Source organism: Salvelinus fontinalis, chromosome 35 (genome assembly GCF_029448725.1).
Source record: "Salvelinus fontinalis isolate EN_2023a chromosome 35, ASM2944872v1, whole genome shotgun sequence".
NCBI classification, from domain to species: Eukaryota; Metazoa; Chordata; class Actinopteri; order Salmoniformes; family Salmonidae; genus Salvelinus; species Salvelinus fontinalis.
In genome coordinates, this window is record NC_074699.1 from 19,751,355 (window position 1) to 19,767,450 (window position 16,096).

At 45.8% G+C, this 16,096-nt stretch overlaps 1 protein-coding gene across 9 annotated transcripts in view; it reads left to right on the forward strand.

Moving 5' to 3' along the window:
* Positions 1 to 3,554, forward strand: part of LOC129834473 (myotubularin-related protein 13-like) — a 157,261-nt gene extending 153,707 nt beyond the window's left edge. For all 9 annotated transcript variants that reach the window (XM_055899481.1, XM_055899484.1, XM_055899485.1 and 6 more), the window contains 6 exons: positions 408 to 632; positions 719 to 826; positions 1,044 to 1,234; positions 1,677 to 1,764; positions 1,864 to 1,995; positions 2,151 to 3,554. In XM_055899481.1, coding sequence (XP_055755456.1) covers positions 408 to 632; positions 719 to 826; positions 1,044 to 1,234; positions 1,677 to 1,764; positions 1,864 to 1,995; positions 2,151 to 2,249 — 843 coding nt within the window. In that variant the 3' untranslated portion in view covers positions 2,250 to 3,554. The remainder of the gene's footprint in view (positions 1 to 407; positions 633 to 718; positions 827 to 1,043; positions 1,235 to 1,676; positions 1,765 to 1,863; positions 1,996 to 2,150) is intronic.
* Positions 3,555 to 16,096: the final 12,542 nt, after the last annotated feature.

Sequence of the window (16,096 nt, forward strand, 5' to 3'; positions counted from 1 at the left end):
TATGTCTGGTCTTCAACTTCAAAGTCCATCCCAATGGGTTAGTTGTGTTCATGGGAACCGTAAATCCTCTTCCCGCTAGCCAACAATCGCGGCGGCTGTACCCATTATTCCAGGGGCGTATAAATCAGTAGGAGGTGGAGGAAAATAACCTCCGTGTTTGTGCACTCCGGGCCCCAACGTGATTAAGTGTTCGGGGAAGTGTTAGGTCCGGTGGGCAGCATTCTTTCCCACTGGCTGTTGACAGTGGTGTGCTCACTGAGAGATTGGACAGATTCACATCATTGGGGAAAGAACTCTACTCTACAGACTTGATTTCAAACTAGCCAAAATAGATATTTGTCTCATGTATTATCTGTGTAAACTTATCAGATTATCATAAGTAATTTTGTGTTTCATATGTTATTTAGCCGGTGCTCAAGCCCTCTATTAGCATCCCTGCTTTGAGGAAGTGGGACTTCTTCACGGGGGAGACCCTGTGCACAGGCCCGTCCTATGACTGGAGGATGCTGGCTGTCAGGTCAGAGAGCATGGAGGAGACAGACACCATTGCCACCAGCAAGAGGAGGATCGTGTGGCCCTGCTACAGCAGTGTGGGGCGCGCCCAGCCTGACGCCATCACCAAGCTCCTGGCTGTGAGTTCTATAAATCTGAGTTGGGATGATGTTATCCATGCCTGACTATGTGCCTGATGCTGATGAGATCCCTGTTGTTGTTGCAGGACATAGAGCGGCTGGAGGGGGAGATGAGCCAAGCACCAGAGAGGTGGCAGGCCACTCTGGAGAGGGTCCGAGTCAGTATCCAGGAGGACCTCAAACAGGAGGGAAATGTAACACAAACACAACACACTTTCCTATGTTTTCTCCTTTTCCCCTGACTCCTGTTTCCCATAGACCTTACTTAACCTGAAGTCAGGTCTTGTTTACTGGAAGGTTCAGCTAGACAGCATTGTTTGATTCGTCAATCTGTGACACAGACCATCGGGAGGATGTTTTGACTAATGTTTCATGGCTTTTCTTATTCCATCTGTCTTGTCTGTTTTGCAGCTCCGCAAGCAGTCTGCATCCACCTCGGGGCTGATCCCCACGTCCAGTCTGCAGGCGTTCCAGAGACGTTCCATACTGCACCTGCCTGACACTGGCTTGGGGGAGGACAGCAGCCCCACTGCCACTAACGGGGTCAACCGCCGGGCCGCCACACTCTACAACCAGTTCACCCCCAAGAATGAGGAAAACAGGTGGGTCTCCACTCCCAGCACTGAGACGGAAAACAGGTGGGTCTCCACTCCCAGCACTGAGACGGAAAACAGGTGGGTCTCCACTCCCAGCACTGAGACGGAAAACAGGTGGGTCTCCACTCCCAGCACTGAGACGGAAAACAGGTGGGTCTCCACTCCCAGCACTGAGACGGAAAACAGGTGGGTCTCCACTCCCAGCACTGAGACGGAAAACAGGTGGGTCTCCACTCCCAGCACTGAGACGGAAAACAGGTGGGTCTCCACTCCCAGCACTGAGACGGAAAACAGGTGGGTCTCCACTCCCAGCACTGAGACGGAAAACAGGGCCAGGACTTCCAATTACTCCTGTTTCCTCACCCAACTCTTCTGTAAAGCTTTGACACAGACAGAATCTCTCTACCAAGCAGATGTTTTAAATTCATCTTAATGGTGTGTTTTTCAGATCATTTGAGGGGATTCTGTACAAACGAGGAGCACTGCTGAAAGGATGGAAACCTCGCTGGTTTGTTTTGGACATTACAAAACACCAAGTAAGTATTACAGCATGTTGCATGTTGTTACCAGTCTGTTCCAGACAATGTCTCCACTCCTATGCCAGTGGTGTTATATGTGTGTGTGTGTTGTCCCAGCTGAGGTACTACGACACGGGGGAGGACACTAACTGCCGGGGCCACATTGACCTGGCGGAGGTGGAGTCAGCTCTGATAGCCACCCCCACCATAGGAGCTCCTAAGCACATCAGTGAGAAGGCCTTCTTCGACGTGAGTGTCTCTGTTTCTCTATTCCTCCGTCTGCCTGTGATCTTTTCTGTGTTCTGTGGTAGAATACCCTCCAGCCATGGCAGTATCAGACTCTGTATGTCACATCCCATCTCTCCTGTCACTGTTTAACCGTCGGTTGGGTGTTGTCACTGCAGCTGAAGACCACCAAGCGAGTGTACAACTTCTGCGCCTCGGATGCCCAGAGCGCCCATCAGTGGATGGACAAGATCCAGAGCTGCATCTCCGACGCGTGACCTCTGAACTCCCCAGCCAGGGCGTGGTCTGGATGTGGTCAGGTCACAGCAATAACACTAAGTGCAGCAAGGTGGCTGAGAGCAGAGACTGTGGGCACATATATACAGTACATATTCAGCTCAGTCACCATGGGAGTGGCTTTACCATGAGGACCACAGTGATCTAAGTGCCTGTTAGTGGAGGCTATGCCATCCATCCATCCATCCTGCTGCCTTGCAGGACTTCAGGCAGTCCTCAGTCTGTCTGCCTGACAGCTTTAGCACGAGTTGATGAATGTGTCCTGGTCTCCGCCATCAGCTCTCTCTGTACTATTCCTTGTTACTGCTACAGGGATCAACACTTAGAGTGAAAAGTAAATGGCTGAAACGGATGCCTGAGCACTACTAAGGATAGTTTATGCCATTTCAGTTGTAAATAGATAAAAGCAATAGCACTGGCCATTTTAAACTGTGGGTTCAATATATAAACAAAGATATATAAAACATACAAGAGAATTTATATCAGATATTTTACAATGAGGAAAAGGTGTTGCTGCTTGACGAAAGGTATAAACCACCAAAAACGGAGGTTTTGAAAATGCACAATGTGACAAGGCAATTTGTTTGCACTTAGTTCTATAATATGCACTCCATATAGAATGATAGATTTTCTAACTGAAGCGAACAGCCAGGCAAAAGGCATGACTTTATAATGATGTATATAAGGACCTTACCAAGACAAATTGGAAGAGAGAAAAAACACACTAAAGTTCAAAACATTTCCCTGACATTTTATATTTTAGTGATATCCTCTATTTTTAACATACACTATGAATGTTTTGACTCATGGATAACAGTTTGTTTGTTCTTGTGATGTAAATTATTTTTTTTATTAAAAGAGTAACTCATGTTGTTAAAGTGTGGTGGCTTAATGTTTTATGTAAATACTCATGTGATATTTCATATTTTTTATATATAACGTGTGTATGCTTTTCTAGCCGTAACTGTAATAAGACCATGTCTTATGTGCCAATATAGTAACCTTGTTTCCTATCTTTGATGAGACTGACTGAGCCATTGTGTTTTAGATGAAGACGAGTCGACTCCTTCTCAGAATATCCAGAAAGGCTCTGTGTTAAGGACTTTTAAATCAATCCGTCAGACAGTGTTTGTTTCATCTGTTGTCTGCATCTTCCAGTTTGAGAGAACAAAGCAAAAAACAGCATCAAAGTCATTTCAGAAGCTATATGTTACTGTATCTTTTGTACCATGTTTTGCATTGATACTAATGTTTGGTTTATAAATCAAGAGTACTTGAACTAGCAAGATGATTAGTGTGATTATTTTACAGTAGATAGGACGGCTGCATATTTGAGATTAAGAGAATTTACAAATGATGAATTATGTGGCTACTGACGAGTGTTTTTTTCAATCTGACAATAATAGCCCTTTAGATGTCACCTACATCTAGAAGGGATGAGAGCATACTCAGGCGCCAGGAAGTCTCTATTGTAGGTTGCAAAATACCTCATTTATTTGCAGATAATAGGTTACAAGATATAGGGAACAAACCTGAACCTAATCTAAGCCACTTGAAATAGGTTTGGCTTGTTATGAGCCTCTCTTGTTAAAAATAGTCTCTTTTCTCATGAAAGGTAAGCAGACACCACTGCAGCAGAATAGTTCATATGGCCCGAGCCAAAAATCGGGTTTGGCAAGGATGTTTCACTTCCAACAATAAGTAAGGAACTGGGCGAGAAACCCAACACAGAGCCACTGGCGTCTGCTTGGCGAGACTCGAAGGCACTCCTGGTCCTGGAGAGACCTGTCCCACAGCAGGAAGGTGGGAAAGCCCTAAACTGAAGTTCTCTAGAAGACATTGTGGACATGCTCCTGATCCTGAGCACTCTCTCCCAGCTGGCTTGTACTGCGAGCAGGTGCAGTGCTGGCTAACATCTGGACAGACGCTCCTCTGGCAGGTTTCTCCATATTTAGCTGCCCCCTGGAGGAGTGGATTTACGCCTCCGCCCATGACGAGACGGATGAGGCGGAAGTGCGGATCCGGTTGGATTTTCAGGAATGGAGCCGTTGGGACTCCTCAGTCCCTTAAGGAGTTAGTGGTTTAAGACTCACTCAACAGGACGATGATGAATCCAAACTCACTGGTTCACCGCTGTGATTGTAGTTCATTGACTGTTCTATCACTATTTCACAAATAGATTGTCTGTGTTAGTAAATAATCTATTACATGAGGCTGAGCAGGACATGAAGCCTTGTTAATGTTACACAATTCTCCAGATGCAACAGTATACAGTGCATTCGGTAAGTATTCAGAACCATTCCCTTTTTCCATATTTTGTTACGTTTCAACCTTATTCTAAAATGTTCCTCATTGATCTACACACAATATCAAGGCGAAAACCGGTTATTAAACATTTTTGAAAAAGTATAAAAAAACAGAAATACCTTATTTACATAAGTACTCAGACCCTATGCTATGAGACTCGAAATTGAGCTCAGGTGCATCCTGTTTCCACTGATCATCCTTGAGATGTTTCTACAACTTGATTTCTACAAATCCATTGATTGGAAATTATTTGTAAAGGTCCCACAGTTGACAATGCATGTCAGAGCAAAAGCCAAGCCATGAGGTCGAAGGAATTGTCCATAGAGTTCCAAGACAGGGTTGTGTCAAGGCACAGATGGGTACCAAAAAATGTCTGCAGCATTGAAGGTCCCCAAGAACATGGTGGCCTCCATCATTCTACAATGGAAGAAGTCTGAGGTCCTGAGCGCTCTGGAGCAGCTTTTCATCAAGGATCTCTCTGCACTTTGCTCCGTTCATCTTTCCTCGATCCTGACTAGTCTTCCAGTCCCTGCCACTGAAGAATATCCCCACAGCATGCTGCTACCACCACCATGCTTCACCGTAGGGATGGTGCCAGGTTTCCTCCAGACTTGACGCTTGGCATTCAGGCCTAAGAGTTCAATCTTGTTTCTCATGGTCAGAGTTCTTTAGGTGCCTTTTTGCTAACTCCAAATGGGACTGTTGTGTGCCTTTTACTGAAGAGTGGCTTCTGTCTGGCCACTCTACCATAAAGGCCTGATTGGTGGTGTGCTGCAGAGATGGTTGTCCTTCTGGAAGATCCTGGAGCTCTGTCAGAGTGACCATCGGGTTCTTGGTCACCTCCCTGACCAAGGCCCTACTCCCACGATTGCTCAGTTTGACCGGGCAGCCAGCTCTAGAGTCTTGATGGTACCAAACTTCTTCCATTTAATGATGGAGGCCACTGTGTTCTTGGGGACTTTCAATGCTGCAGACATTTTTGCATACCCTTCCCCAGATCTCTGCATTGACACAATCCTGTCTCGGAGCTCTAAGACAATTCCTTCAACCTCATGGCTTGGTTTTTGCTCTGACATGCACTGTCAACTGTGGGACCATACATAGACATGTGTGTGCCTTTCCAAAGCATGTCCAATCAATTGAATTTACCACAGGTTGAGTCCAATCAAATTGTAGAAACATCTCAAGGATGATCAATGGAAACACGATGCACCTGAGCTCAATTTCGAGTCTCACAGCAAATAAGGTATTTCTGTTTTTTATTTTTAATACATTTGCAAAAAAATCTAAACCTGTTTTTGCGTTGTTATTATGGGGTATTGTGTGTAGATTGGGGGGGGGGGGGGGGAACAATTTAATACATTTTAGAATAAGGCTGTAACGTAACAAAATGTGAAAAAATTAAACGGGTCTGAATCCTTTCCGAAGGCACTGGCAAAAGGTGCAACAAAAAAAATGATTATTTGTGCTGCAACTGTTGAGACAAACGGTGTTTAATTGTAAAGTTATATAATACTGTAAGATATCCTTATGGTTTTGTGCATTCTGAATGTTTTCCACATTAGCTCATAGTAATTAGTCCTGGTGGTTTAGGAGAATAATCCCTTGAATCAGAATGGAAATCAAAACCTACTGCAAGTTCAAGATTCTGATTCATTTTGATCATATCTAGTGTTATAGTTACAGTTCTTGCTCGGATCCCAAGAAATGAATTCTAAATATAAGTTATAATTGTAGGACTATGAACCTAAAAATAACTCCCTATCGACTGGCAGGCGATAAATACAAAACAAATGTTTTTTATTGGCCTCCCAAATCCCCAAGTCCCCATGGCTGTTTTTCGTTTACAGGGCACATCAGCAATGTGGGCTATGTCCTGGAAGAAGTTGAGCGACACTAAAGCTACCCTTAAGAAACTTATAGTTTAGTTAAAGTTACTTTGAAAAGTAGTTTACTACATCCAAACTAAATTATCATACCTAAATCTGAAGTTGCAAGGTCAGATCACTCTGGAGTCAGATGTTAGAATAATAAATTTAGCCTAATAAACGTTTCAAGTGAGAGTTAGGCAGGTCAGATTTAGAAAAATAAAATCTTGCCTACTACTTTACCCATATTTTCTTTCTGCAAAAAAAGTAGTGTGTAATTCCAGAAGTCAGCTACACTGCTGCATGGTAAAAAATGTATGAACTACTGAAAACACTACCAAGATTTTTATTTAGTTCAACTACCACTAAGCTACAGCAAACTGTGATGAAATTACTTCTAGTTGTTTACTACTAACCACAACTGGCTATTTCAGTGTGACCCAGGATTGTACATGGGTGATTCACAGTTCCGAGAACCCAATAGTTTCAGGGGGCTTTGGCCCTCACAATGCACCTGCTCCAACACTCACAAAATACTCCACCCACCATTGATCTCAACTCTGGGCAATTCATTTCCGCTCTTCAGAAAGGATGAGAATATAACCGTATGACAAAGCCACGACTTGTCAGTTTAGTTCAGGGGAATCATGTTTGTGAATCATTAGGACAGTCATGGGATGATCTTATCTGGAGCTCACCCCTCGACCCCTATTTGGAGCATGATTTTAATGTTCATTTATAGCCATGACAGGCAGATTCTCCTTGGCTTTGGGGGGTAAGACGAGTTTGCTGTGCTGGCTTTTCCTCGGCCCACTTGGTGTCATTTGTCTGAGGCCATCCATGTACTTATGTCAATCCACCCACGTTGTTAGTGACCCTAACTTCTACCCTACAGAGCCCAGGGTCCAACATGTGCACTAGTCAGAGCTGTGAGGTCACTCTGGGAAGACATTTCAACCAGAAACCAGGCATCTGCAAGAGATTTATTAATTACCAGACCATCCGAAAGAATGTTCCCATTTCAAATCTATTGAGATGAGAATCTGTTGGACAGGCGTCAGATAAACTGGATGCGGGTATTAAGGTTCTTTAAGACACATGGGGTTAGACAGGTCAGAGATATTGTTGCTTTATATTTGGAATGTAGAGGCTTGTGCAATTAAGTCACAGAGATGAAGTCCTCCATTCCCCGACGGTGAGTACTGAGAACGGCCTGAATCCCTGCTGAATCACGTGCCTGCATTTTTCAGATCTGGATATTATTTTTATTTGTTTATTTGGATCCCCATTAGCCTTTGCTGAAGCAGCACCTACTCTTCCTGGTGTACACAAAAACACAACACATGACAAGTGACAAAACACTGATGGACATGGGGACTGTGAAGAAACGTCTGGTGGCATGTCATGTGGGGACGTGTTCCGGGTAGCCTCAGAGAATAATATCGAAGTATACACTGATTCGGTGAGTGAGTTTATAAGGAAGTGCATAGGAGATGTTGTACCTACTGTGACTATTAAAACCTACCCTGACCAGAAACCGTGGATAGACGGCGGCATTCGTGCAAAACTGAAAGCGCGAACCACCGCATTTAACAATGGAAAGGTGGCTGGGATTATGGCAGAATAAAAACTGTAGTTATTCCCTCCGCAAGGCAATGAAACAAGCGAAATGTCAGTACAAAAAGTGGAGTCGTAATTCAACAGCTCAGACACGAGACGTATGTGGCAGGGTCTACAGACAATCACGGACTACAAAAATAAAACCAGCCACGTCATGGACACAGGCGTCTTGCTTCCAGACTAACTAAACACCTTCTTTGCCCGCATTGATGATATTACAGTGCCACCGACGTGGCCCGCTACCAAGGACTGTGGGCTCTCCTTCTCTGTGGCCGACATGAGTAAGACATTTAAACGTGTCAACCCTCGCAAGGCTGCCGGCCCAAATGGTATCCCTAGCCGTGCCCTCAGAGTATGCGCAGACCAGATGGCTGGTGTGTTTACGGACGTATTCAATCTTTCCTTATCCCAGTCTGCTGTCCCCACATGTTCAAATGTTCTGTATGTTCAGTTAAGGGCAAGGTGTGCTGCTCTGTTTTGAGCCAGCTGCATCTTTGCTAGATACACTACATGGCCAAGCATATGTGGACACCAGCTCGTCGAACATCTCATTACAAAATCATGGGCATTAATAGGGAGTTGGTCCCCCCCTTTGCTGCTATAACAGCATCCACTCTTGTGGGAAGGCTTTCCACTAGATGTTGGAACATTGCTGTGCGGACTTGCTTCCATTCAGCCACAAGAGCATTAATTAGGTCAGGCACTGATGTTGGGCAATTAGGCCTGGCTCGCTTCAATGGGCTGGAGGTCAGGGCTCTGTGCAGGCCAGACAAGTTCTCCCACGCCAATCTCGACAAACTGTTTCTATATGGACCTCGCTTTGTGCCCGGGGGCATTGTCATGCTGAAACAGGAAAGGGCCTTCCCCAAACTGTTGCCACAAAGAATCATCTAGAATGTCATTGTATGCTGTAGTGTTAAGATCTCCCTTCATTGGAACTAAGGTGCCTATCCCGAACCATTTAAAACAGTCCCAGACCATTATTCCTCCTCCATCAAACTTTACAGTTGGCACTATGCATTGGGGCAGGTAGCGTTCTCCTGGCATCCCCCAAACCCAGATTTGTCCGTCGGACTGCCAGATGGTGAAGCGTGTTTCATCACTCCAGAGAACGTGTTTCCACTGCTCCAGAGTCCAATGGTGGCAAAGTTTCCATGGCTGCTCGGCCATGGATACTCATTTCATGAAGCTCCCGACAAACAGTTTGCGGCTGAGACGTTGTTGCTCCTAGACGTTTCCACTTCACAAAAACAGCTCTTACAGGTGACTGGGGCAGCTCTAGCAGGGCAGAAATTTGGCAAACTCACTTGTTAGAAAGGTGGCATCCTATGACGCTGCCAGGTTGAAAGTCACTGAGCTCATCAGTAAGGCCATTCTATTGCCAATGTTTGTCTATTGAGATTGCATGGCTGTGTGCTTGATTGTATACACCTGTCAGCAACGGGTGTAGCTGAAATAGCCAAATCCAATAACTTTTAACTGGATAAACATTAGCATCAAATCTATTAATAGGCAATTAAACATTGGGTCCAAAAACGGTGTTGTAAAACATTATTTAAGGAAGAACATGTTTGTGTGTAGTGGTGTTTGTCCATTTACTGCTGGATCCCATCAGTCATTGTGTTTAGGACAAAAATAAAAAGGTTTACAGAAAAAGTTAAACTCACAGGGACCCAGCAATCTGATTCAAACTTCATCATTGTGAAAGACAAAGCCTTGAAGTATATTATTTGAATGATGGCCAATCATACAAACAAACCATGCCGTAAATGGAGCTGGTGTAATTTGTATCATTATCTTTTGATGCGCCACATTCCAGGTTGATGTAACAACCAAGAACTGGAGTTTCAGTTTCTGAGTGAGAGCACAGGTCTGTATTTGTGTGTGTTGTCTGTTGCCCAAGCTAGTGCAGGACCCTATCTGTATTGATAGCCTTGACTGGCGTGTGGTAGTAGTAGTTGTCAGATTGGTGCATTGGATCCCTGTCATTGTTGTCAATCCTGACCCTCTGGCCTTGGGATGAACTGTCTGCCCCGTGATGTCAAGGCCCCCATTGGGAGCATGGATGCTGGCTGCATCTGATGCCCACATATGATAGTTTCAGATAGTTTAACAGTCCTTCTCTGTTACAGCTGACTCCAGACGGGAAGGAGGAGACGCTCCAGTGAAGAGAGGGGGGCAGAAAGGTGTGTATGAGGGCGCCTCCCCTGTCAGATGCCAGGAACACAGTGATGTTATTGTGCCGTATTCCCATTCTTGATAAAGAGACCTGGGCCCTGCATGTCATGTGTGCTGATTAAATTATGCATCATTGTAGCTGTCCATGGTTTATGATAACTAGCGACTTTGTCAACATGCTTTTTAACTGAAGCCTGGGATACAGTAGTTTGGGGAACTTACCATATTTCTTTTCTGTTTGAAGCCCAAGCAATAATTCAAACCTCAAAAGCAACATTGGCGTCCCTTAGACTTCAGAGGGTCATGAGAGAGTCTGGGAATAGGTCATGAGATGGTTGCAAATAATACCGAGCATTTTTCTATTTGACCAATTTGAACATAAAAGCAAGAGGTTTGTTTTCCTATAATTATTAATGGGCAAGATACATTTTAGAGGACTCATATTTCAGACATGGATGACATGGGCAACAGAGCGGCAGTAGGATAGACTTACTGTATATAATTAAAGTGGAATAGCCATCAACAGTCACAAAATGTAAACCTCAGTCTGTATCTGTTTGAGTCTGTCTGATCTCATCCATCAACCCAGCCTAAGTATTCACACAGTAATGGCCTGGTCCATGTCCTGGCAACACACAGTTTTGCTGGGACAGTAAAATATCAAATTCATCCCCAAAGCCAACACCTCTTTGGCCGCCTTTCCTTCCAGTTCTCTGCTGCCAATGATTGGAACAAATTTCAAAAATCGCTGAAGTTGGAGACTTATATCTCCCTCACTAACTTTAAGCATCAGCTATCTGAGCACCTTACCAATTGCTGCAGCTGTACATAGCCCATCTGTAAATAGCCCATCCAACTACCTACCTCATCCCTATATTGTTTTTATTTACTTTTTTTGCTATTTTGTACACCAGTATTTCTACTTGCACATCATCATCTGCACATCAATCACTACAGTGTTAATTTGCTAAATTGTAATTACTTCACTACTATGGCCTATTTATTGCCTTACCTCCTTACTCCATTTGCACACACTGTATATAGATTTTTCTATTGTGTTATTGACTGTTCTTTTGTTCATCCCACGTGGAACTCTGTGTTGTTGTTTTTTGTCGCACTGTTTTGCTTTATCTTGGCCAGGTCGCAGTTGTAAATGAGAACTTGTTCTCAACTGGTCTACCTGGTTAGGGATCCTACAGACTGACTGAGGGACAGACCTAGATATGAATTAGGGAAACAGCCAGTAAAGACAAGCCAGGCCACATCTGTAGGTCCTCCTCACAGCACAGCTGTGTCCAGGCCCAGCGCCTGGCTGTCTCCTAGTATCCCCCTTCAGAGGGGTGTGGAAAGGACACCCTTTGACTTTCATGCATTTTCCCCTGCAGGAGTCACCAGCAATGCCCCAGTGGGTCCGGCAGACTCCGGCAGAATCCGGCTCATGGCGGCCCGGGTGGAGACACACTAAACCTCTGCCAGGGAGAAGACAATCGCTGGCCTGGAAGACTCAGACCTGGCAGGGCCACAGATGGAGTGTGCTCCTCTCCACTCATTCATTACTAAGTATTGGTTTCCAAGATGCAAAAAAATGACCTTTTTAAGAAGCAGCCAGTAATCATGATGAGACAAAAATGCACCAGGATATTAATTTGGGAAGATGTGTTTCAACATCAGCTAGATGTGTTATGCAGCCCAAAGGACCAAGCAAAACCATGAGTCAAACTGCAGGTAAACTACCTAATATGTTGGGTACTATATTATCTAAGTTATTTTGACACATAATAGGTTTACTGTCAAGAAACAGACATTTTAACGCATTCAGAACAGGTCATAAGTCATTACTGTTGAACTTGCACAGGCCTAATGCACCAAATCCCTTCGCTACCTTCAGTGAACACAAACCATGTTCTGACCAATGTCTTATTTAGATTCCATGTTATACTGAGCCTGGTGCTTGCTTATTCGTGCCAATCATGACACCTAGTGGTCACAAAGCCTCACAGATCATTTGTATTCATGGAGTTGCAGCAAGAAATGCTTTTCACCAACATTTTATTTTTTTATAATCACACATTAATGTATAGTTACTGCTCACTTTCAGACAAAAGTTAATCATATTCATTATTTTCATAGCAGTTTCACCAATTATCAAAGGAACAAACATCAAGCAATGCTCTCTCTTGAGTCAATAACAGTTAGGTGCAGTTACCTGCAGCTACCTGGAGTTGAACCGGGAAGTTGAACCGGGATGTGAACATGAAGCTAGGATTAGGGTCAGGGTTAGCTTTACAGTGGAGCTTGTGGGTGAAGCTAAGGTTAGGGTTGAACTGGGATGTGGACATGATGCTAGGGTTAGAGTTAGGGTTGTGATTGTGATTGAGGCTAGGGCTAGGGCTAGGGGATCCAACAGAATCCAAGTTATCTAGATTCTACTGTATTGTGCCGGACTATTGTGCAGCGGTAACGTTTCTGACTCTGGACCACACATACCCCCATGGTGATGGGATTTTGAAACCTTTTGTCTTTATGCCTACTACTACTACTATCTGTATTTTCCGCTGTCTCTGTTATAAAATAGTACAATACTTACTGTAAGGAGGTCAGTAAATAAGATATTTTTAAATTTTTTAAAAGGGGGATATTCTGTATGATCTGATCTGTACACCCTCTCACAAAACATGTCAAATCAATTTTTGGGGCAATTCTATCCAAAACAATACATGAAGATCAATATATGCGCAATTGTGAGTTATTGTGACATATGTTGTGGATTACACTAAATCAGAGTTTGGCCCGCGATGGATTTTGTATAAAAATTAATATTGAACACTTTTTTTGTGGTTGTTTTTTAGAAATGATTATTTGGGGTTTAAAAAACTCCAGCCAATTTCGAAATCCCGATGTGGTCCTCAAGCCAAAAAGTTTGCCCACTCCTGCTGTAAGTGATGGCAGCTGGAACCTCATTTTCTTTTTGTAGATGGCGTTGTCCTTTAAAGAAAACTTACTAGCTGATAAACTCTGATCAGTTAGTTCTCCATCGATCCTGTGGCTGTCATCAGCCAATTGAGTCCTGCCTTCGATCTACAGGGAGAGGCTACCTGTCTACCTGTCAGCCAACCTGTCTTTGACCTCAGGGTATATGTCATCATGTATTAGTCATAATCACTCATTATACTGTCTGGCAGAGTCATTCCATGTACAAGCGCATCATTGAGACAGAGGGGCTGCCTGTCATACAGTATGTCTATGAGACTAAACTTGTATGTTTTAGACATTTAACAGACTATTAAACATCTCTCCACTGCTCGACTCCAGAGAAATTGAATGCATACCAAAAAGGGCATGAGTGATGACTCATTGCATGCCCTATGAAAGTGACACAGATAACACAGTGCAAAAAAATGTGTATGGAGAAGTTGCCAATTAGACTCACATCACATCACACAGTAGCTTTTTTATGTCCCCTATGTGTGTTTGTGCCGAGTTTGTGGAAGTTTGTGGGATGTAGTGATTGTCAAATAAGCATATTAGGGTTGTAAGACTGTCCCCACTGCAGTAAGAACAAAGCAAGCAGCATCCATCCATGATGTTGCAAAAAAATTAATAAATAGTAAAGCACCCTTTGCTGGCTCTAACAGCCGCCCAATCAGTTGGCTGCCTGTTCTTTGTAAACTGATGGAGAGAATTTGTCTCTTCAGACGAAGAGGAGGAGTAGGGATTTGACCAAAACGCAGCGTTGTGATACGACATGAATATTTATTAAACAAGACGAAGACGAAACACGAAAAACACTTGAATAAACTACAAAACAAATAAACGATGTAGACAGACCTGACTTGAGAACTTACAATAGACGAAGAACTCACGAACAGGAAACAGACTACATACATGAACGAACAAACCGAAACAGTCCCGTGTGGTGCAACAGACACGGAAGACAATCACCCACAAACAAACAATGTGAACAGCCTACCTTTATATGATTTTCAATCAGAGGAAACGTCAAACACCTGTCCCTGATTGAGAACCATATAAGGCTAATTACCACTAACCTAAACATAGAAACACAAAACATAGAATGCCCACCCCAACTCACGCCCTGACCAACTAAACACATACAAATAACAGAAAACAGGTCAGGAACGTGACAGAACCCCCCCCTCAAGGTGCGAACTCCGGACGCACCACCAAAAGTCTAGCGGAGGGTCTGGGTGGGCATCTGTCCAAGGTGGCGGCTCAGGCTCTGGGCGTGGTTCCCATCCCACCATAATAAATCCCCGCTTTTTTATCCCCCTCACAATGACCACCCTCCAAATAACCCCACCTAAATTAAGGGGCATCACCAGAATGAGGGGCAACACCAGAATGAGGGGCAACACCAGAATGAGGGGCAACACCGGACTGAGGGACGGCAGCTCCGGACTGAGGGACGGCAGCTCCGGACTGAGGGACGGCAGCTCCGGACTGAGGGACGGCAGCTCCGGACTGAGGGACGGCAGCACCGGACTGGATGGCAGATCCTGGCTGGCTGGCTCTGGCGGATCCTGGCTGGATGACGGCTCTGGCGGATCCTGGCTGGATGACGGCTCTGGCGGGTCATGGCTGGATGACGGCTCTGGCTGGTCATGGCTGGATGACGGCTCTGGCTGGTCATGGCTGGATGACGGCTCTGGCTGGTCATGGCTGGATGACGGCTCTGGCTGGTCATGGCTGGATGACGGCTCTGGCTGGTCGTGGCTGGATGACGGCTCTGGCTGGTCGTGGCTGGATGACGGCTCTGGCTGATCCTGTCTGGCGGAAGGCTCTGGCTGATCCTGTCTGGCGGAAGGCTCTGGCTGATCCTGTCTGGCGGAAGGCTCTGGCTGATCCTGTCTGGCGGAAGGCTCTGGCTGATCCTGTCTGGCGGAAGGCTTTGGCTGATCCTGTCTGGCGGACGGCTCTGAAGGCTCATGGCAGACGGGCGGCTTTGCAGGCTCAGTACAGACGGGCGGCTTTGAAGGCTCAGTACAGACGGGCAGTTCATGCGGCGCTTGACAGACGGACAGTTCAGACGGCGTTGGGCAGACGGACAGTTCAGGCGCCGTTGGGCAGACGGGCAGTTCAGGCGCCGTTGGGCAGACGGGCAGTTCAGGCGCCGTTGGGCAGACGGGCAGTTCAGGCGCCGTTGGGCAGACGGCAGACTCTGGCCGGCTGAGACGCACTGTAGGCCTGGTGCGTGGTGCCGGAACTGGAGGTACCGGGCTAAAGCTACGCACCTTCAGGCTAGTGCGGGGAACAACAACAGGGCACACTGGACTCTCAAAGCGTACTATAGGCCTAGTGCGTGGTACCGGCACTGGTGGTACCGGGCTGAGGGCACGCACATCAGGGCGAGTACAGGGAGAAGGAACAGTGCGTACAGGGCTCTGGAGACGCACATGAGGCTTAGTGCGTGGTGCCAACTGGTGGTACCGGACTGGAGACACGCACCTCAAGGCTAGTGTGGGGAAAAAGATCAGTGCGTACAGGGCTCTGGAGACGCACATGAGGCTTGGTGCGTGGTGCCGGAACTGGAGGCACTGGGCTGGATACACGCACCACAGGGAGAGTGCGTGGAGGAGGAACAGGGCTCTGGAGACGCACTGGAAACCTGGTGCGTGGTGTAGGCACTGGTGGTACTGGGTTGGGGCGGGGAGGTGGCGCCGGAAATACCGGACCGTGCAGGCGTACTGGCTCCCTTGAGCACTGAGCCTGCCCAACCTTACCTGGTTGTATGCTCCCCGTCGCCTGACCAGTGCGGGGAGGTGGAATAACCCGCACCGGGCTATGTAGGCGAACCGGGGACACCATGCGTAAGGCTGGTGCCATGTAAGCCGGCC